The sequence below is a fragment of the Crotalus tigris genome, unplaced genomic scaffold, assembly GCF_016545835.1.
Source record: "Crotalus tigris isolate CLP2741 ecotype Arizona unplaced genomic scaffold, ASM1654583v1 scf7180000019328.220996217465:2438092, whole genome shotgun sequence".
Taxonomy (NCBI): domain Eukaryota; kingdom Metazoa; phylum Chordata; class Lepidosauria; order Squamata; family Viperidae; genus Crotalus; species Crotalus tigris.
The window spans coordinates 1,122,377-1,148,395 of record NW_024097488.1 but is presented as its reverse complement, the minus strand read 5'-3'; the positions used below and the strand labels follow the sequence as shown (position 1 = coordinate 1,148,395).

The window sequence follows — 26,019 nt, the reverse complement described above, 5'->3', positions numbered from 1 at the left end:
CTTTTGTTATTTGTTGTTCTTCAGTTTCCTTCGTAACAGTTCATATCCATACTATATTTTGCTTGGTTGGATCTTAAAATAAGATACTTGCAGAGTAAAGGGAACGTGCAACTTTTCTCTCTTACCTTTCTCCAAATACAGGAGTATTCAGTATAAACTAGCCACAAACAAATTGAGGGGAATAGCAACATCAAAAGGAAAATCAAGAGCTTTGTATTGAATGTTGTCTTCTCTCTTCTTCTTCAGAGAGGAACAAGAAAAGCTAAATGTGTGGGTTGCTTTGCTAAACCTGGAGAACATGTATGGCACAGAGGAAGGACTGATGAAAGTTTTTGAAAGAGCAGTCCAGTACAATGAGCCTCTGAAGGTATTTCAGCAGTTGGCAGACATCTACAGCGCCTCTGAGAAACATAAGGTGATGCCAATTAACAGCAGCATGATAAAGAGAACTTTTGCTCATCTCTCTGTGTGTGACAGGAAGAATATTTGTTTGATTTCAAGAAAGACTGCGCCTATACTGGTCTAGCTTGTCCTAAACTTCCCTTTACATTTTGGATTTGTGGATGTTGCCTCTGTTTGGAGCAACAGATGGCTTATCTCTGTGTGGCTCTTTTCAATGTCAAATTATTGCTGTTGTCTGGATTATTGAATGCAAAATGCACTCTAGGACCTATGAAATCTATATTCTAAAATTGCAGAATTGGCAGTTAATGATGAGGAAGCAGGACACGTAGTTGAATATTAAGCTTGTGCTCAGTGAAGCACTTCATTGAATAAGGTACACAGGCTTAATGTATGTTTTTTTATTTTTGTAAATATGAGAGAAGATTTCCCCTTCAACTCTTTAGTACTGAACTTAGAATTTTTGGTCAGATTATAGAATAGCAGTTAGCATTCTGAACACATGTTGAATCATTAAAGAATATTATTATAGTATAGAACTTTTAAGATTTAAAAAAACAGAAGACAGCTGTTTTCAGACCATGTCTGTTTAGCTTCATCCCTACATAAATATCTAAATCTAGCATAAAAATAGCTCCTACTCATTTCTATAACTATTGGAAAATAGGGTAAGAAATTTAGGGTATTGATATTTGTGAAAGAAAGAACTAAAATGTCCTTTGTAATTTAGGAGCAATATAAATAAAAATGTTTTGCATATTTAGGATGATTTTTTTAACCTGTCTCCTGATCTATTCAGGAAGCTGATGACGTATACAACACAATGCTGAAACGCTTCCGTCAAGAAAGATCTGTTTGGGTAAAGTATACCACTTTTCTTCTGAAGCGTGGTTTGGTGGAGGCAGCTCACAGACTTATGCCACGGGCACTGAAATGCTTGCCAGACAAAGAGCGTAAGAGTTATTTGGTTTCCTCTTTTCTTAAATAATGATGTCTATTTCTTTCTCATTGGATTTTCCTTTAGACTAGAGCAGATTAATATCTGTATTGTAACAATTCATATATTCGTCTCTTTCAGTCATTTTCCTCCATCATGAGCTTAATAAATATATTCTTTTATCTTTCACCCCAATACACAGAAACAAATTCAGTATTACAAGGAACAATGCACATTTTACAACAGATTAGACTTTTGTGTCTTGTTTGCTAATCTGCTCTGAAAATTCTTTTAATGAGGATGTAGCTAACAATATATTTCTAAATAATAGATACATCTTCAAATTTTAGGCAGAAGTAATAATGACTGGTGGAACGTATCCTTTAAACTGCTTTTTTTTTGGGCAGATGTGGATGTGATTTCAAAGTTGGCACAGTTAGAGTTTCAGTTTGGTGATGCAGAACATGGCAAGGCCCTGTTTGAAAACATCCTGAGCACATACCACAAACGTACAGACATCTGGTCAGTGTACATAGATGTAATGATAAAACATGGCAGCCAAAAAGAAGTCCGGTGAGTAACTAGCATGTGCAGGGAGGTTAAGAGTGTTAATTTCCAGCAATTTTGCAAATGCAAGCTTGGGAAACAAAAGCTTAAAACTAAAACAAACAGGGTGGCTTGATTTCGGCAAAGAGATGTTATAAGATTTATAATTGAGAAACTTAAAGGATTTGCTCCAATATCTCATATAGGATATATTTTGTATAGGAGAAAATCAGCTAACAATTTTAGTTATTTTAAATAGAAAAGGTTCATAAAATATCAGACTAAAACTGTTTTTTTTTATTTTGGGTTTTTCACAGGGATATTTTTGAAAGAGTGATTCACCTAAACTTAACAGCAAAGAAGATGAAGTTTTTCTTTAAACGCTATCTGGAGTATGAGAAGAAGTATGGCACTGTGGAAACAATCCAGGCTGTGAAGGCAGCAGCATTGGAGTATGTGCAATCCAAGAACAATCTTGCTGAGAGCTAACCTTTGTGGTAGACAGACTTTGGGGTCTTGCTTTCAAACCCAGTATGATGAGAAGGGAAGCGGATATAACTCATCTGTAGTAAGAAAAGCCATCCTGCTTTTTTGCATTTCCCAATGAGCTCAATAACAGATTGGGCTAGCCAGGACCAGAGATTAACAGTGTAAGTGATGTAAATGTTTTACATCTTTTATATCGTCCCAAATTTAAATAAAATAATTATACTTGTAGCCTTATTTGACTTTGATTCTTTTTAAAGTATACAATTAATAATTGGGAGAAAGCAACCAACTGCTTGGTTACGGTAGTCAATAGTTCTTCCCTCCCTAAAATGTTTTGTATTTTATTTAGGCATAGTCTTAGAAGATAATAACAGCACTGTTTTCTAAGCATTGTATAAAATATTTTCAAGGCTTAAGGACTAAATTAAAAGGCTGTTGTCTGCAGGAGCAAAGTTCTGCAATTCCAGTTTTTATTTTATAAGCCCTGTCCTGTTCTATATCTGCAATTCACAAAATTCTGAACTTTTATAACTATGCTAAAATATTTTTTATATCAATGTTAGAGCAATATACAAATAGTTTGTAATAATTAGCAGTTTCTATACATTTTCCATCTGTTATTTTACAATCCAGTGTTCCTGATCCATTCTCCTACAGAAGACTATAATCCTGGCCAAAATATTCGCAGTGTCATGGGATTTGCATAGTAACAGTGCAGATGCCACGCACTGCCGGGAAAATAACCATAATTTATTCTTTTGCACTTATGCCATTAAGTGACAGTCATGCATCTTGGAGGAAAACAGCAGGGCATGTGTATTTTGTTATGTGATATTTGAATAGATTCTTATTCATTTATTTTATGTCCTGCTTTTTCTTCAGGAATTGAAGGCTGTGTACATAGCATGGTCTTCTTCCAGTTTTGCCTACATCAACAACTCTATAAAGTTGGTTTGGTGCAGAGTTACTGGCTCAAAACTATCCATTGAATTTGTATCCTGAGGTTGGGGTCTCCCCAATTCTAACCCAATATTTGACCAATATACCACTATTGGTTCTGTCTTGCCATCCAGTTCTGTAGTTTTTCATATTTTAGTCACTGATAATCCCACATATATCTTGTGAATATTTTAAAGCCAAAGTAATTAGTAACAATTATGATTTCTAGCATCTAGCAGTATTAAGTATTAAAACAACAAATCAGTGTTTTCAGTGTTTAAAATTTTACCTTCATTAACAAATTGATCAAATGTATGCAGAAAAGAAAGATCTTAAAGACCAAGAGAAGTCAGAGTAACTAACTTTTGCCAACTTAGTGTAGCTTTTGTCTTTAGCAACCACACTTTTGTCTTTAGCAACCACACTTACAAATGAAACACAAAAGAATTAGGATAATTTTTTCTCTTTTACCTAAAAAGGACATAATGTATATATTTTAGCAGTATTTCAGGCTGATTTGAAAGTTACAGTTACTCCTCGACTTACAACTATAATTGAGAATTATGATGCTAAGTCGTGTTGGTTGTTAAGTGACTCACCATGTGATAGTGCCCAATTTTACAACCTTTTTGTGTCAGTGGTTAAGCAAATGCCGCAATAACTAAGCAAATGTGGTCATTAAGTAAACATGGTGATCATTAAGCAAACCCATTTTAGCCAATAAGCATCTCTTTTGCTGGAAACCAGAAATAAATACCAGTTTCTGGCAAAAAAAATATATATATGGGTAAAACATAGTTGCATGATTGCAGGATACTACAAACAGTTGTAGATGTGGGCTGATTGCCGAACATCCAAAATAAGATCTATTACCACAGAGAGGGCTCAGCCATCAAAACTTCTAACTGAAATCATAAGTAACCCTGGGGAGGTCTGTTGTAACCTTGAATAGTTGCCAAGTCATAAATCAAGGACCATATGTGCTTGTCAATTGGCATATTTCCTGAAATTATACATTGATGAATAACTTTCTGTTCAATTGGACAGATACTTGGAAAAAAATTATCTCCCCCCCCCCCAATATTACTTGGCACCAGACTGTTAAACTGTAATCTTATATAAGAATATATACTACTGGGCTTCATAGGCCTTATTTTTGATGGGACAGCACCAATAGGTTTGTATCACCTGTGACATAATTTATTTGAAATCTTATCAGCTATATATTTTCTGAGAGTTTAGTCAAAGTATAAAATCAATTCTTGGATGCTTTCCAGCATAGCTGTCTAAGTGCTCAAAATGATTTTTGCTAAGCTTGTAGAACAGCTATTGAGTAGATGCAGGTAGTCCTTGACATATGACCCCAATTGAATCCAACATTTCTGTTGCTAAGTAAGAGAGTAATTAAGTGAGTTTTATCCCATTTTACAACATTTCTTGCCACAATTGTTAAGTGAGTAACACAGTTGTTAAGTGAGTCTGGCTTCCTCATTGACTTTGCTTGTCAGAATATCGCAAAAGATGATCATATGACACTGCAACCATCATAAATTCACGCCAATTGCTAAGCATCTGAATTTTGATCATATGATCATGGGGAGGCTGCAACAGTCATAAGTGCAAAAAACGGTCATAAATCACTTTTTTCAGTGCCATTGTAAATGTGAACAGTCACTAAACAAATAATTGTAAGTTGAGGACTACCTGTATTAGGTAGCTAGAAAGGCTGTTTCCTGGCTATCAGGATTAGAGCTGTTTCCCATTACATTTTTGGCCCACTTATGGAGGCGGCTATAGAGAGGGAAGCCATTATTCTCTCGATAGATGTAGACTCCAGTGATGGCATCCCACTGTGACCTGGGCTGAACATTTTGCACATCATATGCTTGGATCAGTTCCTGTTCCTCTTTAGCTAAATGTACAAAGCCAAAGAAGTTTTTGACGTTGTTGGCAGCCACAACTTTGGAATGTACCTCAGCGGTCCTTTCAAACAGCCTAGCTTCACTAGAGCGGTACTGGTTCCAGTAGGCCTCTTGGCGGTAGCTGAGTGGTGAGCAGCAATGCTTTAGGCACTTGGTGATGAACACGAGAACTGCAACCACACCAATGAGCAGCCATCCAAAGAGCTGAAGGGAGAGAGAAAATATAGGCAGAACACGGCTTGGCTTGGTTTGATTTTTGATTTAAAAAAAAAGCCTACCTTTATTTTATTTCTTTGAAGTAAAAAATTGGACTCTAAAATATAATTGAAACTCTGATACAGCAAAGTTCAGTTACATTTGTAAGTGAATAATAGTAAAACCATTAATTATAGTAGAACTTCATTTTTTTCCATCTTGAGGATTTTTATGGATTAAATATCTGGAAACAATCAGTTTTGTTTGAGTGGACTTCCGTGCAACCAATTAATTCCACAGTTCCCTGAGCACTCTCACACTTGCTCTGAAGGCTACTAAGATTTAGGAAATATTCTTACAAACGGCATTAAAAACATTTAGTAAAATAAAGATGATCAAATAGATAAGCTATATTTGTATTGCAATGAAGAATAGGATCTACCAAATGATCCTGTTTAAGTAGGCTTTTGCAAGGGATATGCTACTGAGGATTTTTATTGTTATACTTTGGTTTTTATTGTGGGCTGGGCAAACAGACAGTTTTTGTTACTTCTTGCATTTTGATGACTTGTTTCTAGCATGTCATGTTCTTAATCTGAATTAGTATTGGAGTTCATATTTGGATTTTGCTTTCTGATTATTTATACTACAGTCATACCTCGGTACTCAACTGCTTCAAAACTTGTCATATTTAGTATTCTGCTTTTTGAAGCAGAAATCTTGTCCCAAACTTCCTGACAGAGAGAACAATTAATCAGTGGAACAGCCTGCCTCCAGAAGCAGTAAATGCTCCAACACTGGAAGTTTTTAAGAAGAGACTGGACAGCCATTTGTCCGAAATGGTGTAGGGTTTCCTGCCTGAGCAGGGGGTTGGACTAGATGACCTCCAAGGTCCCTTCCAACTTTACTACTATTACTATTACTATTCGTCTTTCTCCCAGTAGTCGACATGCAAGGAAGAACTTGCTGATGTCGGCTGCCTCATGACTCCCTATTTCTTCTGGCAGAAATAGCAGGTTATGTGGTAAGTCATGTGGTTTTAGTATTCGGCATGTCTTCTAGAATGAATTACCAATGAAGACCGAGGTACTACTGTATATGTATAATATACGTATATTATATATATATATGTAAATAAATTAATATTTTGAATGAATAAATACAGTACCTGTGACTCGTATCTTAATCGTCTTATAACTTCATCCTTAAAATGTGTCATGTTGGCTGGGTGATCGTCACAAGGAAACCTAGCTAGGATATCTGGTCCGTAGCCAGGTGGAAACTGATCCAGGGAAGTGGGATCCATGAATTCACTTAAGGCACAGACATAGGCTTCTCCGCGAAGCAATGAGATCACTGACCACGTGACCGGAGCCACTGCAGCTCTTCCCATGACAGATCCAAAGATCAAGAAGTTGGCTGCTGCAGAAAAGTTCTTGGTTCCTCGCTTGTGACACTCAGCCACTAAATTCCAAGTGTGGTTGTTCCAGATTATACCAATCACAAACAAGGCCAGAGCAGGCACTCCTATGGCAGCCAGACCGTAGATGTAATTCCGAATTGGAGAACAGGGACAGTGGAATGCAAGCACCGAGAACAGTTCCTGGCTTCCAACAGTACCCAGAGCCACCAAACCGTTGAAAATCATCACATCTTTACTTTTAAAGAAGAGTGAAAGAAAGCGGAAATTTTCAGTAATAAGAGCAGCCATTTTATTTCGGTTCAATTGGAACTTTTAGTATTTTGATGCAGTGAAGAGATGTCTACAGAAATAATAATTGTTGGTCTTCTCACCTCTTCATTTACTGTAAAAATAGAACCATCACTAACAATTGTGCATTTAAAAGAATATGCTTGTCGAAGATCACTAGGCATTCACATATATTTTAACTATATATATTTTAATAAGTAAATTAAACAGCTTATGAACCTTGTATTATAAAATAATGCATCCAGTTTATAATTCCTGCAGGTAATATCTTTAAGCACAGTTCTCACATGTTAAATATCCTTAAAACAGCTAAAATTTAAGGAAAAAAACCTTATAAATATTAATTACATAAGAATTTATGCAACTTCAATATACAATATGACTAAATGGTTATACATTTTATCACATTATATAGCCCCACTAAAAAGTATTTCTCATTCATACTCGGAGAATGTGTAGTAATAATAATAATAGATGCAACTTTCATCTGCTTTTCCATTCTCTCCTGCTATCTCTCAGCTGGCTGCTGGTCTAACCTCAGTTTCCATTTTATAAAAGAACAGTGAGTGTGCCTTACCTTTCCCATGAATTTGCTGCTATTTATTTAATGATCCTGGAATTAATCTGAATTTTCAATGAAGAAATACCATTTTTGTGGGTTGAAGAAGCAGTGCTTTTAATCTTGGATTCTGACTGTTCTGCTATATAAGGCTGAGACACATTTTTTCATGACCCTACAACTATGATATTATCAGCATTAAGTTGTTAACGTGAATTTTCTGTATTAGTGTGAATAATCTGGGCTGAGTTTATAACATTTGATGAATTACAGGAAGTAAATAGTTACTCTAAGTTGAATCAAGGGAAGTAACAAGGACAACTTGAATTTATCACCTTTGGTAACATGGCTCAATGGCTAATGTCTACAGTCACTGTTTTTTTCTTTCTTGTAATGTGTATAAGATATCACTAAATGTCCTTTATGGACAGCATGAGTAATGAGGTATTTTTATGGCACAAAAAAAGTCAAGGAATCATAGCTAATGACTTCTATGTATAACACAACATTTATTCCTTCCATTGCAGATCTTAAAATTGCAAACTGGTAAAAAGTAATTGCTTAGAATGGGCCATTTAATTATATCTTAGCTCAGGGAAAATACCCTTTCCTTCCTTCCTTCCTTTCTTCCTTCCTTCCTTCCTTCCTTCCTTCCTTCCTGTGCACAGATGGAACTTTTGCGGCAGAAGAGTAGAGTTGTTATATTAATTTTTAACTAAGTGTAATTGATAAGATTTTCAATACTTTTCCCTCTACTCCAAGTGACAGGAAGAATGATAGCACGACCATGGGGGTGGTGTTTTCTTTTTTTACTCTGGGATGTACCAGATAGGAAGGTATCAAGTACAAGGAGGAGTCAATAGAGAGGAGTTCATAGAAATCACAAGCCCTCAAAGATGGATCCAAGGGAAAAGAAATAAAGAAATGGATGTTTTCTTTCGCTCTGCAGAGGGAAAGGGTAAGAAGCAGGGTAGCCATCAATGGAAGCCCCAATAGGTGTAGTATGGACAGAAAACCAGGCCATCCCCAATGCTAATGTGGAGAAAAAATGAATCCCAGAAAGAGGTTTCCTGGGCTGACTTCATTTAAATCGAGCAGCTTAAGACTGTCTGAAGAAAAGCCCTTGGGTATTAAAGGGCTTTGTGTGTGTCAGCAAGTCCTCCAAACTGGTAGGGCAGCTAGAGGTTAAGTATGATGAATTTAAATTGGTCAAAGGGCCCAATAAACTTTCCTTGTCACCAGTGATCAGCAACTGTTCCAGCAGGTTGGCTGTCTTTCCATATACATCTTTCTTCTCCCAACATCTGTCCTCTTTCCTAGAAAATAAGGTCAACCAGGTTTGTGAATGAAAAAGGCAGACTCAGAGGAAAGAATGGAGATTTTTGGAGCTCTGAAAAATGTTCTTGGGGAACAATGATTCTGAGATGTTTGTTGGACAGATAGTTTCAGTGGTTTTAATTTTTTAAAAAATTAAGTTTCATTTTAAAATAAAATACAAAAAAACCCGAAAGTTAGAAAACTAAGAAAGAAAGGGAAAATGCAAAGAAAGGGGGGGGGGAGTGGTGACTTCCAATTTTTTTCAGTGTAGTAAACTACACATATACTTAAGTTGTATGACCAACCTGCCCCTTTGAAAAATGACCAACCTGCCCCTTTGAAAAATGATATGCTACAAAATGACAAATACTTTCCAAAGGAATTCATCCTAGAGAACAGAGATGCCTATATAAACATTGATAAATTTGACTGTTCTGTTGTTAATGTGTTCTTCAACATGGGAGGGATTTTTTTTTTTTTTTAGCTCTGGCTAGGATTACTGCATCTTGAATAATTTGATGTAACCCGCCAAATCCAATCCTCCAAAAACCGTATTTTAAGTAAGTTTAATATAAATGCTTCTATTGTATAGTTTAACTTTTATTTCTTATCCCAAATTTGTAAAAATGTTCCATGTATTCCTCTTTTCTGCTCCCTAATTTTTAGCTAGTTTGTTTTATGGTTATTTTATACAAAAGCACTGCAAGATACTGAATTGCAAGTTCTTATATTCATTTGGTTTATATATTTTCAGCAACATATTCCTAACTATTTGCTTGCTGTTATCTACACTACAGGATATAAGACTTGCTAGAGTTTCTACCCTTTCCTTCTCCATTGGCAAGCTTTCTGCTTTTTTCAAGTGAGTCTTTTTTTGCTTTTTTTTTTTTAGCATGTTATTTTAAACAGTTTTAGGGCAAGTTCCTGCCTTTTCTAGCTGGAGTCTATTACATTCTTTTATTTTGAAACAACTACAGTATAGTACACTTGAAGGAATTTAGCCCATAAAATATTATCTTTCTTCTGGAAGCAGCAAGGAAATTAAATTGATTTTAAAACACCACTTTCCCATTTTAGACTTGTATGTATTGGAAAGAATTATGCTCACTGTCTCCAAGCGCCTAACTAAAATTGTGACTTGCATCAGCTCAAGAGTGCCTGCTTAGCATTAGCTGAAATTGCCAGAAGAAAAGTTTGATACATACATGGTTTCTTTGGACTCTGGGAAGTCTTCCACACACCACTGCAAATCCATGATCAGAAAGCTCAGTAAAAGCCATCTGGAGTAGTGCTTATATTCAAAACATATACTATTTACAAGGCTTGCTTTTCCATTTAAATATTTTAGTGAATGTTTAAGTGATTCAACATATGTAAATGTGTATATTACAGACACTTAAAAGTGCACTCTTGCTAAAGAGAGGGAACAATGAAATAATATATAAGTTGTAAACCAAAGATAAAACAAGAACGTTTAAGATTATTATCTATCTATATCAGAGGTTCTCAACCTTGGCAACTTTAAGACTTGTGGACTTCAACTCCCAGAATTCCTCAGCCAGCAAAAGCAAAGCTGGCTGAGGAATTCTAGGAATTGAAATCCACAAGTCTTAAAGTTGCCAAGCTTAAGACTCCCTGATATAGAAAGAAAAGCTGTTTTATTTTCATTACAAATGTAATGGAGCAGAATCAAACTAGCCTCAAAATAAACTTTCAGTCTGATCAGGCAGGCTTAGCTAGGACAGACGATTTAGTATGAATGGAAAGGATGTGTATAGTATATTGAGGAATTATGGTGAAGCAATGTAGAAGCTTCCATTAGCAAAGAATTATCCTCTTTAGCTATGCAATTTATGGTGATAAAAGGGTTTGGTTTCCCAACTCATCCTATTACTAGCGCCTGGAGCATCTTTTCTGCATGAATTAGGACTCCAACGTAGCAAACCTGCAAGAGTGTATGCTGACTAGGAATTCTGGAGATTGAAGTCTTAGGAGATCTGGAGGGGTTTGGGAAGGATGGTCAGCTCAATCAAGTTCTGGACAGCCAGATAAATCTGGCTTTTTTCAGATGTGGGTAGCTCTAATATTGCTCCATTGAATTTGTTATCATTGGTTGAAATTGTTCCACCAGTGTTAGCTAGATAACATCTTCACTTATTATCTAACTCTTAATGGCTGTAATCTATTTACCTGTTTATGTACCTGCAATTCTTGTACTTGAAATTCACAGTACACAATCATAATCATTTATATAGACAAACTCTTCTACAGATTAATATATATGCCTGAGTCACATTCTCTTGAGGCTCAAGGGCTGAACCCAGATCAGTTCACTTTTAGGCAATAGTTTCAACTTTTGTTGCCATAAATCTCCAATAAATGTGAAAGCTGTAGGTTGGGGGAGTGAAAAAAGTCGATCTGTTGTCCCTGTCTCCACCCACCCATTTGCTCTGTAATCTTCACATCCATATTTGTTCTTTGTTCATTGTAGTGGAATCACTATAATAAGTAATGTCATGTAGGATATAAATGCCAAGAAAAGCACATGCCAGACATCTCACGTGTCATCCTAGTGCAACAGAGCCCCACCCTTAGACTGATGCCTAAAAGTTACAAACTAGCTAAAATTAAAGCCAAAACAAATCCAAACAAAAATTCTATCTGCCAGTGTTCTAATTTGCAGATTTGTAAGTATTTCAAGTTCATCATTTTTAACCTGAACAACATCAACACTAAATGGACTTGACAATCTATTATTGCTTAAAAAAAAAGCTTTGGTAACTCTTTGTGGTTTGAAAAAAACACACAAGAGAATCTGATGTATTCTATTCTGGGATCAGATAGCTCCTCAAATTAATTTCTGCCTAAAAATAAAGCTAATATCTTATTAGGGTGCAATACTTTCTCTTTAGGACATGGAGATGGTCTTCTATTATAAACTGGTACACTTATTTCTCTGTTGCTTCTTATGTTTTACTGTAATTGTAAAAAGTTTTGGTTTTTCTAAAACTGAAATGAAACATGAGGAAAATAATTTTTATCACTTACTTCAGGAGGAGGCTAAAGCAATGTCCAGGCCTTCTCTAGTGACCATGTGGATTCTGGATTTATTCCAGGTTTATCTGGCTGTCCGGAACTTGAGCTGGGCATTAGGATCAGAGGCAAAAATTGCAGCTGTCAGAAGATGGGTTAAAAAAGAGCGGGTGTGTTGATTTCTAGCAGTTTCCTTTTGCTCGCAAAAGGCCTTTTTTCATTTGAGAGGGGAGGAGAAAGATTTCAGCCAGGGTGGAGATTATGCACATAGAGAAGGAGAGGAAAAAAGAGGCTTGCTTCGTTCTGTTGCTTTTTGTGGAAAAAAAGTAGGAAAATCTTTGGAAAAAATGAAACACTCTGCATCTGAACTAGAATGACTCATAAGCAGAAGGAAGGAATTCTGTCCTTCAGCTGCCTCAGACTATTCAGTTAAGAAATTGAATATTCTCTGGTTTTCTAAATAATATTTGGTCAAGAATGAATTTTGATCTGTGTCTGTGTCTGTGTGTTTGTAAACAACATTGTTTAGCTATTCCCATTGGAACCAATTATATTTATGTTCTCAGTTGTGACATTTGGTCACTGGAAATCTACTACATCGTGCCACTTTTTGTGGTACAACTTCTCTCTCTGGAAAGCTAATTAAAAACAAAATTCAGCCTTCAACTGGAAGAAGTTGTGAACATTTGTTCTACAGAATCTATAGCAGATTCCTATAGGAGAAACTGCATACAAATAAAAAGATTGCTAGACTCTGTCCCTGCTTATGGTTGACTGCAATAGAGTCATTTCTGACAATACAAATTCCCTTCTTATCTTCACAGTTTCGTCTTTATTTCATCCATACCCAATACGTGATTTAGTCATAGATCATCATTAGATTACAATAAAGAAGAATATTTTCCCCTGAAGCCAATATTATTAAGATGTGCAAAATCAGTAAAGCTTTATTTTGGAGATGAGGTTGTGGGTGATCTGCCCTGGGTGTAACCAGATATACGTTTTGAGAGCCTTGGGAGATCCCTCTCTGGTCACTAACCTTTGTCCACCACAACAGTTGCTTTCCATTTGATTGCTTCATTGTTTCCCGACCTTTTTTTTTTTTAACATAAGTTGCCTTCCCTTCTCCAAGCTATTTTTGTTGAAAATGTTCCTCTAATCCCTTATCATCAAGAAATGCTATCTTAACTCAAAGGGAATTTTTTTGTATGCACAATTTTCTTCCAACCAGTTGAAGTGCCAACATGATATCAGAACTCATTTTTGGCTAATTTAGATAACAATCTTGCACAAAAGGCTAGCAGATTGTTAATTATTTCATTTATCAATATTCTTATTGTCACAGAAAGAAAGAGGCACTTTTAGAATTGTCTGCTTTAGTGCAGACTATTTTGGGTACAATGCAGTTAAATGTCAGGTGGTTGGATGCCAGAATCTGTAGATGCTACTTGCTACTCTAAGTCAGGCAGCAAAATGTTCTGAACTGACTCTGTTCTGACCATTTCCCCATATGTAATCATGAATGTCAATTTTTCCATTTATAATCATAAATGCAGATGGGAGATTGATGTAATATATCTTGTCCAATAAGTGCATTTAACTTCTATTTATTATTATCACAGCTTTGCCATTACTGTTTATTTATGTATTTATACAATAAGAGATTAATGGTCTTAGCATGATTGCAGACAGCTGAAGTTAACCTAACCACTTAAAAATAAAGTCCCAGAGGTTTGTATTATGTTAACTGTCAACACAAAAAGAAAAAAAGAGCGCAAGGCATAATAGCTCTTAGACAGAGGCTGCAATGTTTATGTGGCTATAACATTATAGATAGCTAACATTTGTTATTTGTGTCAGCAATTAATTGAAGAGTCTGGAGTATGTTTAATATCAAGATTAGTCTTGCTATTAGAAAGTTGCTAGAGAGAGTGAGCAGAAATTGTGGAAATATACTCTGGAAACAGACTGCAGAGAGAAAAAGGAGAAGAGAGATGAAAAGCAGGTTTTTTTTGTATTTGAATTAATTTTACAGCCTGTACATGATATTCCTAATATATTGTTGATAGGCGTTCTTGGAAGCATAAGTTAGGCTTTTGGTTCATGTTTTGCTTTCCTTATTTTATTAACTGTGCTTCTTATCTTTATTTTGTTGAAATAAAATAATTTTAAAATACATTTGTATGATGAATATATAGCTTCCCATTTCCTTTTTAAAAATTTAAAACTATTTTAAAAGGTGAGGCAGGAAGCTTTGCCAGTCAGTATTGAAGTTCAGACTCTAACACATAAAACAATTTGTGAATAGGTAAAATAAATCCCAGAACTCAGGTATTACCCACTCTGGTAATACACACACACACACACACACACACACACACACACACACACACACACACACCTTGAGTGTTTCTTGATGAACTCTGTCGGCCTAAATATGGGAAAAAGAAATCTTTCTTTTTCTTTTTTCTTTTTTTTCTTTTTCTTTTTCTTTTCTTGTTTGTGTGTATATATGTTTGTGTGTGTATATATACACACACATATATATACACACATATATACATATATATATATACACACACACACACATATATATATACTCACACATATCTAAAATAAAATGAACACCAAGGTACTAATTAAAACTATAAAAGTTTAATTTAAAAACGCCAAGCTTTCGCCATCACCTGCCGGCATCATCAGGGCTGGGCCGCCAGGGTGTGAGAGAGTCATTTTATAGGCAAGCCGGAGTCTGCACCCGGCTCCTTGATCTCGTCATCGGGCCCAATTGGTTAAATTGTGCTCCGGTGGTTCGTTTCTTCCTGTCCTTCCTAGCTACGTGTGTATCTTCATCTACCTTCTTTTCTTTGGCTTCTGAGGCAGGTGGCATAAACTCCTTGTCTTTCCGACTGTCTCTATCCCTCAATCCATTCTCCCTTTCGGGTTCGAGTGGTAATTTGCATTTGTCCTTTTCCCAAATCACGCTTTACCCAGTCACTTTCTCTATGAGTATCTTTCTTTTCGTCCTTAACGCCCCTCCCTCGTGCCCAACTGTCATCAAGATAGTCATACGCAGTGTTCCAAATCGGTTGGGATGGCTCAATAGGTTTTTTTTAATGGGGGTGATCTCATAGTTATAATTATCTTTGACTACCACACCCTTCCCCTCCTTTTTGTCCTCTGCGCTCTTGTCGCGCATGCTATAATTCGAGGTCTTGGACTGGGGGGGGGGGTGGACTTGCGATCTTCCTGAGCGTGATAACGCTCCTTCTTTACCCTCCTCTTCATTCCGACGTTCTCGCTCCTGCGTGTGTATGACAGGAGTCTTTGGAGTCTATGGGTGCTGCCGGTATGAGGCGCGGTAAGCTGATCTCATTGGCTCCGCCCTCTCTCGCACCTCTCCGTCTGGGCTCGTTTTTCTCCTTACTTTCCGGAGTGTCCGCAGGCTTGCTGTTATGCTCGGCACCATCCCGCACTCCATATGTTTTTGGGCCGGCTGACGATGCGGAGTAGGGGGATCGCTTCTTCTCCCTTAAGTCCGTCATCCTGTTTCTTTCTGAGCGTCGGTGAGGTGTCCTATTTAACGATCTCTCCCCATCTTTGTCTATCGTGTCTCCTTGCACGCTAAGTGGGATATCTCCGATGTTCATAATGCAGGGGTTCTGGGCTTTAGTTTCTATCGCTCTCTTAGCTTTTTGCAAGTGTGTTAACATTGCGGGGGTAGTGGGGATTCTTAGTCGCTGTCCCTCCTCTTCTGGATTGCACCTGGGGGGTTGGCATATCACCTGTGGCTTTCTCGCTAGGTTTGTTGTCGGGCCGGTAATAGCGAGATGGGTGGTTGGTCGCACTCCATGATCTAAGTGCCAAGTGTGCCGGACAGAGGTCAATATGCCGTTTGATAGAGCTGCTATTGGATAGCCATGCTTCCTTTAGCAGTCGGCCTCCCTTTGTACTGTCACTAGCCAAGACGTCTACCTCATTAAAATTAAAGCGGTGGCCCAATTCCGCCATATGAATCCATATCTGGGAGTGCTGTTCGCCCCTTTTCACAGCTAGTCTGTGTTCGTGGACCCTAGTCTTCACTCGTTTGGAAGTCTCCCCAACATAGTTGCACGGGCAGTCCATGCAGTCGATCTTATATATGGCTGCCGATCTCTCCATGTTGGGGAGTGGGTCCTTGGGGCGCATGATGGCTGCTCGTAGCGTTTGACTGGGTCTATGTGCTACCTGTATATTATATGGCGCCAAAATTCTCACTGTAGCCTCTGATACATTACAGATATAGGGGAGGGTAATACGTGTTGTCTGTGGTGTCAGTTCATTAGGTATGGGGTTACTCCGGGGTTCAGATGGTGTACTAAACTGATTAATGAATCTTACCGGGTACCCATTACGCTTACACACTTGGAAGAGGTGGTTTCTTTCCTCCCTCTTAGCTTTGACAGTGCTGCAATGTGACTCCACCCGTTTGAATAAAGTCTTAACGCAACTGACTTTATGGACTATCGGATGATTGCTCTCAAAATGGAGGATCCTATCCGTACAAGTTGCTTTTCGGTATACCCTGGTGGTCAAGGATCCATCCAGTTGGCGTTGCACCAATACATCCAGAAATGCTAATGCGCCCTGATTTTCCTCTTCCATGGTGAACTGGATGTCCGGGTATACCGAATTCAAAATGCCCATAAAGTCAGTCTTGTGTTGCTTCTTGATGACTACAAACGTATCGTCCACATAGCGGGCCCAAAATTTTGGTTGGTACTGGGCCATCGCTATGTGTTCCAAACGTTGGAGCACCACCTCTGCAATTACACTTGAGATCGGAGACCCCATTGGTGTTCCCTTGATCTGCTCAAATATAGTGCCCTGGAAGGTGAAGTAGGTCTTTAAACAGACTCCCACCAGTTTTATGAGGTCTTCCGTCTGGAGGGAGTCCTGATGTTGTTCCTGTTCTCCCTGATTCAACTGATCTCTTAATACTGAGATCGCAAGATTTTGCGGAATAGAAGTGAATAAGGAGACCACATCAAAAGACACCATGAGTTCGTCTTCCTTCACCCTCAGGGCTCTAATCTTATTGAGGAACTCGTCTGCCGATCTCACGGTGGTGTTACTATTACTGGCCAAGTGGCTGATACATATAATGCATATATGCATATATACATATACATATGTATATGTGTCTCTGTGTGTGTGTTTGTGTGTTTGTAAGTGTATGTGTGTGGATTGGACATTCTGTGAAGTAAAGGACACAACACATTATACCCAGCTTTTATTTTTAAAGGTATAAAAAAAGTGTAGGTGTTCTTCTCCTTGGAGGGGGATTATCTTCTCTTGAAAACAGAGAATGGTTATGCTATGTTTTTGCACATTCAAAACCCAATACATTTACTAAAGTGGTAAGCAAAATTAAATGTCCATGCAATGAGTGATTACATTCTCATGTTGATTCAACCCCCTCACAAAACTTGATATACTGTACAGTATTCATTAGGAACACAATGGATATGCGCCTCTGTATCTATGATCAGGTGATTCTGCTCAGGATGGGAATTACAATAGGAATGAAAGGAAGGTAAAAGATAGCAAAGATAGGTATTACAGGTAGTAATGAGTTAAATGAGTTTTGCCAAATTTTGTGACTTTTTTTGCTACAGTTGTTAAGTGAATCACTGCAGTTAAATTAGTAACATGGATGTTAAGTAAATCTGACTTCCCCATTGACTTTGCTTATCAGAAGATCACAAAGGGTGATCACATAACCCCGGGACAGTGTAACCGTCCTAACTATGAGTCAGTTGCCAAGCATTTGAATTTTGATCATGTGACCATGGGGATGCTGCAATGGTCATAAGTGTGAAAAATGGTCAAAAGTCACTTTTTTCGGTGCCATTCAAACAGATACTAACAAACTATTGTAACTGTATTTCTAAGAGAAATTGGTGTCAGTAAAATTTCCTTCAGTGTTTTTTTCTCTCTTACATAATTACAAACCTGGAATAATAATGAAGGTGATGATTCATTTCTAACTGGCCCATAGAGTCACCAAGAGTCTGACACGACTGAATGGATGACATCATCATCGTCATCATCCAAATAATCAACATTTTCTTTATGGATGACTTAAAATACAGTATTTAAGTTCAAAATTTATATTTAAAAAACCCTAAAAAGAAGGCATAAATTCCTGTAGTAATCTAAATTTACCGTAAATTTAGAGTACTACAGATATAATTGCATTTTTTGAAATGTACATTTCATTATATAGAAATTTTGGTTCCTCTTGCTTAGGAAAAAGGTACAGCCAGAAGATTCAGAATTATTTTTACTTGGTAAAAAATAATAACAATAACAAACCATTTATAAAAATTAGTATGACACTTTTGTATTGTGATCCAATTAATAAGCAAAACTTCTAAATGTACAACAGTAATATCCTTAATTCTGTTTAGAATGTAATAAGAATCTTTGTTTATGCCAGGTTTTGTATTTTTTTCTTCCAATGCTTTAAACTGTGGTTGGGTACTTAAATGACTAATTGACATCAGCAAAACTTCTCTTTTGAGGTTATTACTTATTAACAAAAAAGTGGTTCTGTGTATTAAATAAATAAGCAAACCACTCAGAATACATTTTAATACTTTAATTTATTTTCTGTATTATATAAACCACTTGGAGTACCCTCTAATACTTTATTTTGCCTGCTGTACACATTCTGTAAGTTAGACCAGTGGTTCTTGACCTTTTTGAACGAATCGCCCCCTTGAGCCAATGAGGAAGTTGTCATCACCTCCCTCTCAATCACAACATAAGAAATAATTCTTCAATTTATGCAAACACTTTTTTTGTTTTCTTTAACATTGTCATCTGGACATATCGGTGCAAATAATTTATTTCCAGTCTTTTCCCCATATCCCAACTGTGTCAAAAAATATTTGGTGTCACCCGTCACTTTATTCCCAAACTTCGTGATACATGTATTTCATTATTATCTTATTTATTCAAGACACTTAAATGTAATGACCACTGAAAACAAAATTCAATTGCAAGAAAGTGAAATGCCCGAAAAGAAAAACAGTAACATTTAATGATTGAGTTACAAGTGAAATTTAAGACACAAAAAGAAATATAAAAAGGGCATAAGAACAAACCACAATGTGCATGAAGATAAGCGATGCGCCTTCACATATGTACGGCGTTCTGTATTGAAGCTAGCTAGAGGAACATTTGAAAACACAATTCAATCCACTAATAGCGAGCGATCTGATGTTTTTGTACGACAGATATACAGCGATTCACTGTACGAAAAAGTCTCAAAAGTGTCCCCAAAACTTCTCGCTCCATTGCCCCCATATCGCCCCCTTTTCGTTCCTTTGCCCCCGCGTCGCCCCTTTTCATTCCATCGCCCCCTTGAAAAATGAAATTGCCCCCTGGGGGGCAATATCGCCCAGGTTAAGAACCACTGAGTTAGACCATATGAGGTACCTTGATTCAAAAATTGTTGACCAATGATACAAAGTTTAGCCCAGTTAAAAGTCACAACAATGAGAATTTGGGCATATAGATCTCTTATTGCAAAGAACTGTGCTGGAAAGCATCGTATCTGTGTTTGTTTCCTCACCTGCATATTATCAGCTTACGGTGAGGTGCATGTTGTTGGATGCTGAGTGTGCATTGAATGTTGAACGGACATGAATTCACTGAAACATTTCCTGTGCCTTTGAGCATTCCTGTAATACCTGCTGAACCTGTACAAATGTTATTATGAAGATCACAGGCTGTAGCTGTTTAGGAAAAAGGAGCATATACAATACACTTAATCAAATGTCACCCAAAAACCAGTCCTGTGGGCCTGTTACAGCTTCAACCACTATTTATCAGTGACATTCTCTCAAGACAAATTTCCCATCATTGTACTGATCAAAAGTAGGTCCATAATTTCAAATATTATATTAAATCATAACGGCATGATTCATATCTTATACTTAATCAAAAACCATGATATGCAAACCATGATATGTATGATTTTCACACATGCTCAGAAAAACCAAACCAAACATTATGTAAATAGAATCACATTATGTAAATAGAATCACTGCATTCAGTTCAACTTAAGCAAATTGTGACCATCCTCTCTATAGTGTAAATAAGGCAAAGGTTTCCCCTGTCCAGTCAAATCCGACTCTAGGGGGCAGTGCTCCTCTCTGTTTCCTAGCTGAGAGAGCCAGCATTGCCTAAGAATGTTTCTGTGGTCATGTGGCTGGTATGATTATATGCCAAGGTGCACATAACTCTGTTACCTTCTCACCAAAGTGGTACCTATTTATCTATTTGCATTTCCATGCTTTTGAACTGCTAGGTGAGTAGGAGCTGGACAAGAATGGGAACTCATTCCATCACGCGGTCTTGAACTGCCAACATTATGGTCAACAAGCCCAATGTCTTAATCACTAGGCCTCTGTACCTCCTCTCTATAGTTTAGAGTTCTTTTATTTTCAACTTATCAAATTGTCATGCTATATAAAGTTTTTCCCTGAAAAGTCTGTTGAGCTGTACATGACAAGTCTCCAAAAGAAAGAATAACAATGGAGAAGCGGGGAGCAAAGATTTGAAGAAAAACTATGTGCTGGCTCACAGAGATCAATGTAAATACAGGAAGGTTTATTACCGTTAAATAGAAATTAGCATGTCTTTCTGCAGTACAAGACCAGATCTCCTTTGTATTTACAGGTGTTAACTATGATGGGGAATTTCAAAATGTGTTAGTTCTTTATCTATAAAACTGACTTAAATAGAAGCTCTTCTTCAAATAATAGGGATAGGAAAAGCAGGTGTAATCTGTGGATATTTGAGCAATCTTGTCATGCAGTGTGCCAATTATTGTCTTACTTGGATTGAGAAGCACTGACAATGGTCCTTCATTCCCCTGTCATCTTGCAACTGGACTTCTGTAATTTATTTTACATGGGGCTTTGAAGGCCACCTGGAAACCTTAGCTGCCCACAATGCGGAGGCTTCTGTGCTTATTTAGCAGGCTTTGTAAGGTCATATAACCGAACTATTATGAAAATGGCATGTTTACTATGTATTCTAGAGTGCAATTCAAGGTGCTGATGTAACCTATAAAGCCCTGGATAGCTCTGAGCCTGGTTATCTAGAAGACCACCTTTCTCGGGATACCTGTTGAAAGTTCCTTCCTGTTGTGTGATTTGTGTCCTTTTTATTATATTGTTATATATTTTGATATGTTACATAGTTTCTGTACACTAATATTTGAACACTATTAATTAAGATAATATTCTGTTGTTTAGATCAGCAGTCGCCAACTTTTTATGGCTTGGCTTGGGGGGAGGGGAACTGGCCTGTGCAAGCAGTGGGGCGGTGTGGGCATGCGCATGCGCATGCCCACTTCCAACTATCCACGGCTCAGTTGTGGACCACGGCCCGAGAGTTGGGGACCCCTGGTTCAGATAACGTGGAGTATTGGAAATAGAGAAAAGGAAAGTTATATTCTAACAGTTTTAATTAGCATATTATTATTATTATTATTATTATTAATAATAATAATAATAATAGCAGTAGTAGTAGTAGTAAAGTTGCAAGGTACCTTGGAGGTCATCTAGTCCAACCCCCTGCTCAGATAGGAAACCCTATGCCATTTCAGACAAATGGCTGTCCACTCTTTTCTTAAAAACTTCCAGTTTTTACAAGCATAAAATTTGACTTTTCCTACAAAATTAAGTATAATGTTGAAAAGGAGAAACCCCTGCAAATTATTTCAAAATGGTTGTTATACCATGTAGGTTTTGTTCTGGAGATGATTACTTAGTTTTGAAGGCATTTCTTACTGGTTTATAGTGCCCTCTAATGTCCTTGAAATACTGTTTTTGAGTTTGCTTAATTTGTGCCTACTCATGAACATTTTTATCAGATAGAAAGTTACATTTTGTTTTACTTTAGGAAATGTCTGACAATGTAAAATGGTAGTATTATTTACTCCGTGTTGCCCTTTGCAGGTAAAATGTAAAAATATATCGTATGACATTTTGATGCTCAATGGAAATTCAGCATTCAGCCTTTCAATAAATAAATAAGAATTTTTGAGACCATATTTAATAACATCTGCTGCTGCTATAAATGTGGGAAAATGGTCTACTTCTTGTTATTTTATTAATTTAAAAACCTTTCTAATGAAAATAAACTATAAATGGTCGAGTATGAACCACCTTATTTTGTTTTTATTACCTATAGTATATTACAGCAACCATCTTTTTCAGGATATCATAACCAATCAATCAATCAACCAGCAACATCTAATTCTTCTAACATTTCCTTTTTCCCAAATCACTTTAGATGCTGAGCTTCCTCTCTGGATCATCCCTTCTGATTTATCTTAAGAATTCAGTACTAGTATTGGAAAAAAAGTGATGGGAGGATGTCACTTCTAGCTGTACATCTGGAAAAATGGCAAAATCTAGTCTACAAGATGAGGCATTCCAGAAACTGTTCCCTTTAATGATTTTGTGAGCTTTGTTCTCAGCCTGTCTACCCTCAAACTTTGCTGTAATAGGCTGCATATTCTTTTCTTGAAGGACAAGGCTGGGCAATTTCTCTTGTCCAGCTGGTTCCATTTTGCCTCAGCTCTTGATTGAGACACAAAGGGGGCTTACAGTTGTGCCAGTTTTTCAGAAGGTTGTTCATGGTTCCTTGATCTACGATGCCAAGCAGTTGTTCTTTTTCTTCCTCTGACTCTAATGGTGTCTTCTCTGGAATGTGCATATGTGTGTGGCCCATGAAGGGATCTTTGTTCATGTTCTCAAAGAATTGCTGAACGCAAACCTTGGCAAAACTCTTAGCATGTTTTGTACATGTCTCTTCAAAGAGCTTCCGCTCAATGTCAATGTAGTGGGACCAATATTTGCTCTTCAAAAAGGCAGATTGAGTAAAGCAGGGACGTATGGCTCGGACAAGGAAAGCCAGCAGAGTTACTAGCAGCACAAAGACCCAGCCTGTTGCCTGCAAAGGGAAAGAGAGGTGGGTAAGCTAGGGGAATTTGCTGATTGCTATGTATTTTGTTTACTTTCTATTTAGGGTCTTTCCTGTTTTATACCTAACTACTTCACAAAAATGTCCTGGCAACATCATTTTACTTCTGAGTCTCTATGACACTATCTTCATCTTATCATCAGCCTATGAGTGAGGTCGTCTGAAGTTGGCTTTTGCTGTACTGGTATTAAAATAGGGTTTTTATTTTAAGTGGAAAATATCAATGACCACTGGGTACTATATAAAATGTGTTCCACTTTACCACCCATTAGGTTGGAGGTAAATCAAGGGATCAGTATTGGGTAAGATCAAAACAATGTTAATTAGCCATTTTAGGCTGATGCATTTAATGCTCCAGGGAAAGATTGAAGGCAGAAAAAGAACATCGTGGCTTCAAAATCTAAGGGACTGGTTTGGACAAAACTCAGCAGCACTTTTTCGTGCGGCTGCTGATAAAAACAGGATCGCCAACGTGATCGCCAACGTCCGATAATGGATATGGCACAAGAAGACGAAGAAGAAGAAGGCTGATGCAGGAACACACCCTTCCTCTAATCCAAGTTCAGCCTATCTGCCCCTATTCTCATGTGATCTCTCAAAGAATTTGATATGACAGTGCTGTATTAGTAGTTTATTAGAATTGCACAATAGAGTTTCAATAGTCAGTACTGTCAGTATTTAAAGAATTTACCAGTTTAGTGCAAAGTGAAATAGTGATACAGTGGAATGATGAGACCACAAACCTAATTGCCCAGAAAAATCTGGAATTTAGCTTAAAAGAAAACAAAGGGAGACAAACCCTAAGTGCTACTTACGATTTTTCCCTTTGTGACTCTGATCTGATTATTTTTCCAATTTATTCAATTTCGGTTAAAACAGAATGGACTATAGGAAGAGAAGCATAGGAGAGCTGACAGGCAAAGGTGTATACTGTAGCCAGAACTACCCCATTCCTGTGGCGGACGGAATAGTATGCAAACCAAACCAATATGTGGCTTTGTAATGACAAATCTGATTGCTTTCGAATTCTAGATACCTTAGGTTGGTATGTATATGAAGGTAACAGCAAGAAATTACACTGGAAGCCAGGTTCATATTTCATGGTGATTGCATGTACAAAACAGCATCTCTATATAGTTGACAGTACAATTGCAGAGATTCCTATATAGTTGACAGTACAATTGCAGAGATTAAGACAAGACTTTCTTTAGGGTAGGGTGAAGTGGAATGATTGTAGGGTGAAATGGGTTGGGGTGAAGTAAGAGGAAGGCAGCAAATCCATGTGTCCCCTTGGTGATAACAGAATGAAGTATTTCCTTTCTAATTCTATAAAGATCTGCTGCAAAATACATTCAAGTCACATGAGCACACAATATTCATTGTTTGGGAAAAGCAATGATTTATTTGATTAGTAGGCAACATAAGAAGGATTAGGACCTTTAGTGCCAGATTTTAAAAGTTGATAATGTCCTTATGGGTTGATTACCTGGAAGGAATTTGCATCGTATAAAAGATGCAGTATTGACAACAAACAACAGAATATACTTGTTCTGATTATAAGCTAGAATCATGGATTATATTAAACTTCTTTTGCATGGCAAATGAAATATGGAATGGGGAAGGGTAATCTGGTTTGATCTTATAGAAATTGAATGCCAACACAGTATGAAGGCACAGATTGGGAAAAGCTATTCTACATGAGCTAACTTGCACCAATTTCTATATTCATTATTGTTTGCTTACCTGTGAAATGCAGCGTAGATACCTGGTTGCCACTTCTCTGGCAATCAGTTCTTGGCCATTGTAAATATCATTGCAGGGAATTTGGGCTAAAATCTTCCTGATCTCCTTCTCAGGAAGAGGTCTATAACTGCTGTTTCCAAGTTTGTGCATGGGAACAGAGGTACTGAAGGCACATATAAAACATTCCCCATGCAACAGTGTGACTGAAATCCAAATTACAGGAGCAATTATAGCCCGCTGAGCCATAGAGCAGAACATGTAACGCAAGACAGCTGGGTCTTTCTGTCGTTTTCCTATGGGCCTTTTCCACTCTTCAGCCAACATGGAAACATTGTTATTCATCACAAAACCAAACAGGAACAAGACTAAGGGAGGCACAAACAGGATACCCATCCCATAGGCCAGATTGTAACTAGGTAGACATGGGCACTTGAAATCAAAAGCTACATAAATCTGTGCACTCAGGAGAGCCATAATGCCACATATGCCATTCATAAATGACTCCTGGTTGGACTGGAGGAACTGGAATATCATTCGGAATTTATCCATCTTCTTTGTTGCTTTATGAACACTCTTGTAGAAATATCAATTGGTTTTCCAGAAGTTACAAAGAAAACGTCAATAATCATCCAACTTTCCGCTTCTCCAGCAATTTTTTCATTATTCAAAAAACATGCCTCTCTGGTTGTCTATTGCTGTCTACAAAAAGTTACTTTACCTTTTATCTCTGTTTCTCCCAGGATTTGGAGTGTGCTGCAATACCAGTTCTGAACCATCACTTCTGAACCATTTTAGATAAGTCTTGGCTTAATACAAGGAAGGTTTCTTCTATGTCTCTCTCCCTCCCTGTCTTTTTAGTAGTCTGGTTCCCTGATGGTGTTTCCTTCTGGGGAAAGCAGATGTTTTGACTCTGTTTCAAACACTTTTCATTTGTAACAGGAAAGGCATCTCTCTGATTTTGGTGAAGATGTTTGCAAGAATGGCTCCTCCCACAGCCCATACAAAAACAGAATGCCCCACCTGCAAAAAGAAAGAAGAGAACCTATGCAAAATGATAGGTAGGATGGGTTCCATTCTGCATAAAAGGATTCCTAGGCAACAGAAATATTGTTTAGTGGCTTTTTCTCTTTTGCTAGTATTGTTTTGAAATTAAGAAATCAACCTCTGCCTGGCAGAAGAA

General features: G+C 37.3%; 3 protein-coding genes across 5 annotated transcripts in view; 1 reads left to right on the top strand and 2 right to left on the bottom strand.

Annotated features, from left to right (window-relative positions):
- PDCD11 (programmed cell death 11) overlaps positions 1-2,602 on the top strand; it is a 37,141-nt gene extending 34,539 nt beyond the window's left edge. The window contains exons 33-36 of the mRNA XM_039361638.1: positions 247-415; positions 1,202-1,355; positions 1,747-1,912; positions 2,203-2,602. Of these exons, the coding sequence (XP_039217572.1) occupies positions 247-415; positions 1,202-1,355; positions 1,747-1,912; positions 2,203-2,374 (661 nt within the window). The 3' untranslated portion in view covers positions 2,375-2,602. The remainder of the gene's footprint in view (positions 1-246; positions 416-1,201; positions 1,356-1,746; positions 1,913-2,202) is intronic.
- A 2,307-nt stretch (positions 2,603-4,909) lies between these two features.
- On the bottom strand, positions 4,910-12,191 carry CALHM2 (calcium homeostasis modulator family member 2). Of its 3 annotated transcripts, XM_039361723.1 has the most exons (4): positions 12,066-12,189; positions 7,719-9,016; positions 6,599-7,235; positions 4,910-5,439 (listed from the first exon to the last, which is right to left on the bottom strand). In XM_039361723.1, the coding sequence occupies exons 3-4, from the start codon at positions 7,139-7,141 to the stop codon at positions 5,023-5,025; spliced, it is 960 nt and encodes a 319-aa protein (XP_039217657.1). In that variant the 5' UTR covers positions 7,142-7,235; positions 7,719-9,016; positions 12,066-12,189; the 3' UTR covers positions 4,910-5,022. The 3 variants fall into 3 exon arrangements, with proteins under 3 accessions (XP_039217657.1, XP_039217656.1, XP_039217655.1); XM_039361722.1 differs by lacking the exon at positions 7,719-9,016 and having other exon boundaries at positions 12,066-12,191; XM_039361721.1 differs by having other exon boundaries at positions 6,599-9,016.
- Positions 12,192-22,601: 10,410 nt separating this feature from the next.
- CALHM1 (calcium homeostasis modulator 1) lies at positions 22,602-25,388 on the bottom strand. The gene is made up of 2 exons (XM_039361687.1): positions 24,840-25,388; positions 22,602-23,066 (listed from the first exon to the last, which is right to left on the bottom strand). Exons 1-2 carry the CDS (start codon positions 25,386-25,388, stop codon positions 22,602-22,604), a joined length of 1,014 nt encoding a protein of 337 aa, XP_039217621.1.
- Between the last annotated feature and the right edge of the window lie 631 nt (positions 25,389-26,019).

Excerpts from the sequence above, each read along its gene's own strand:
- CALHM1 (XM_039361687.1), bottom strand. The coding sequence starts at position 25,388 with ATGGATAAATTCCGAATGATATTCCAGTTCCTCCAGTCCAACCAGGAG. Across the intron at positions 23,067-24,839 it reads ATCTACGCTGCATTTCACAG|GCAACAGGCTGGGTCTTTGT; the intron begins GTAAGCAAACAA and ends TTCCCTTTGCAG.
- CALHM2 (XM_039361722.1), bottom strand. The coding sequence starts at position 7,141 with ATGGCTGCTCTTATTACTGAAAATTTCCGCTTTCTTTCACTCTTCTTT. Across the intron at positions 5,440-6,598 it reads GATTAAGATACGAGTCACAG|CTCTTTGGATGGCTGCTCAT; the intron begins GTACTGTATTTA and ends CTCTCCCTTCAG.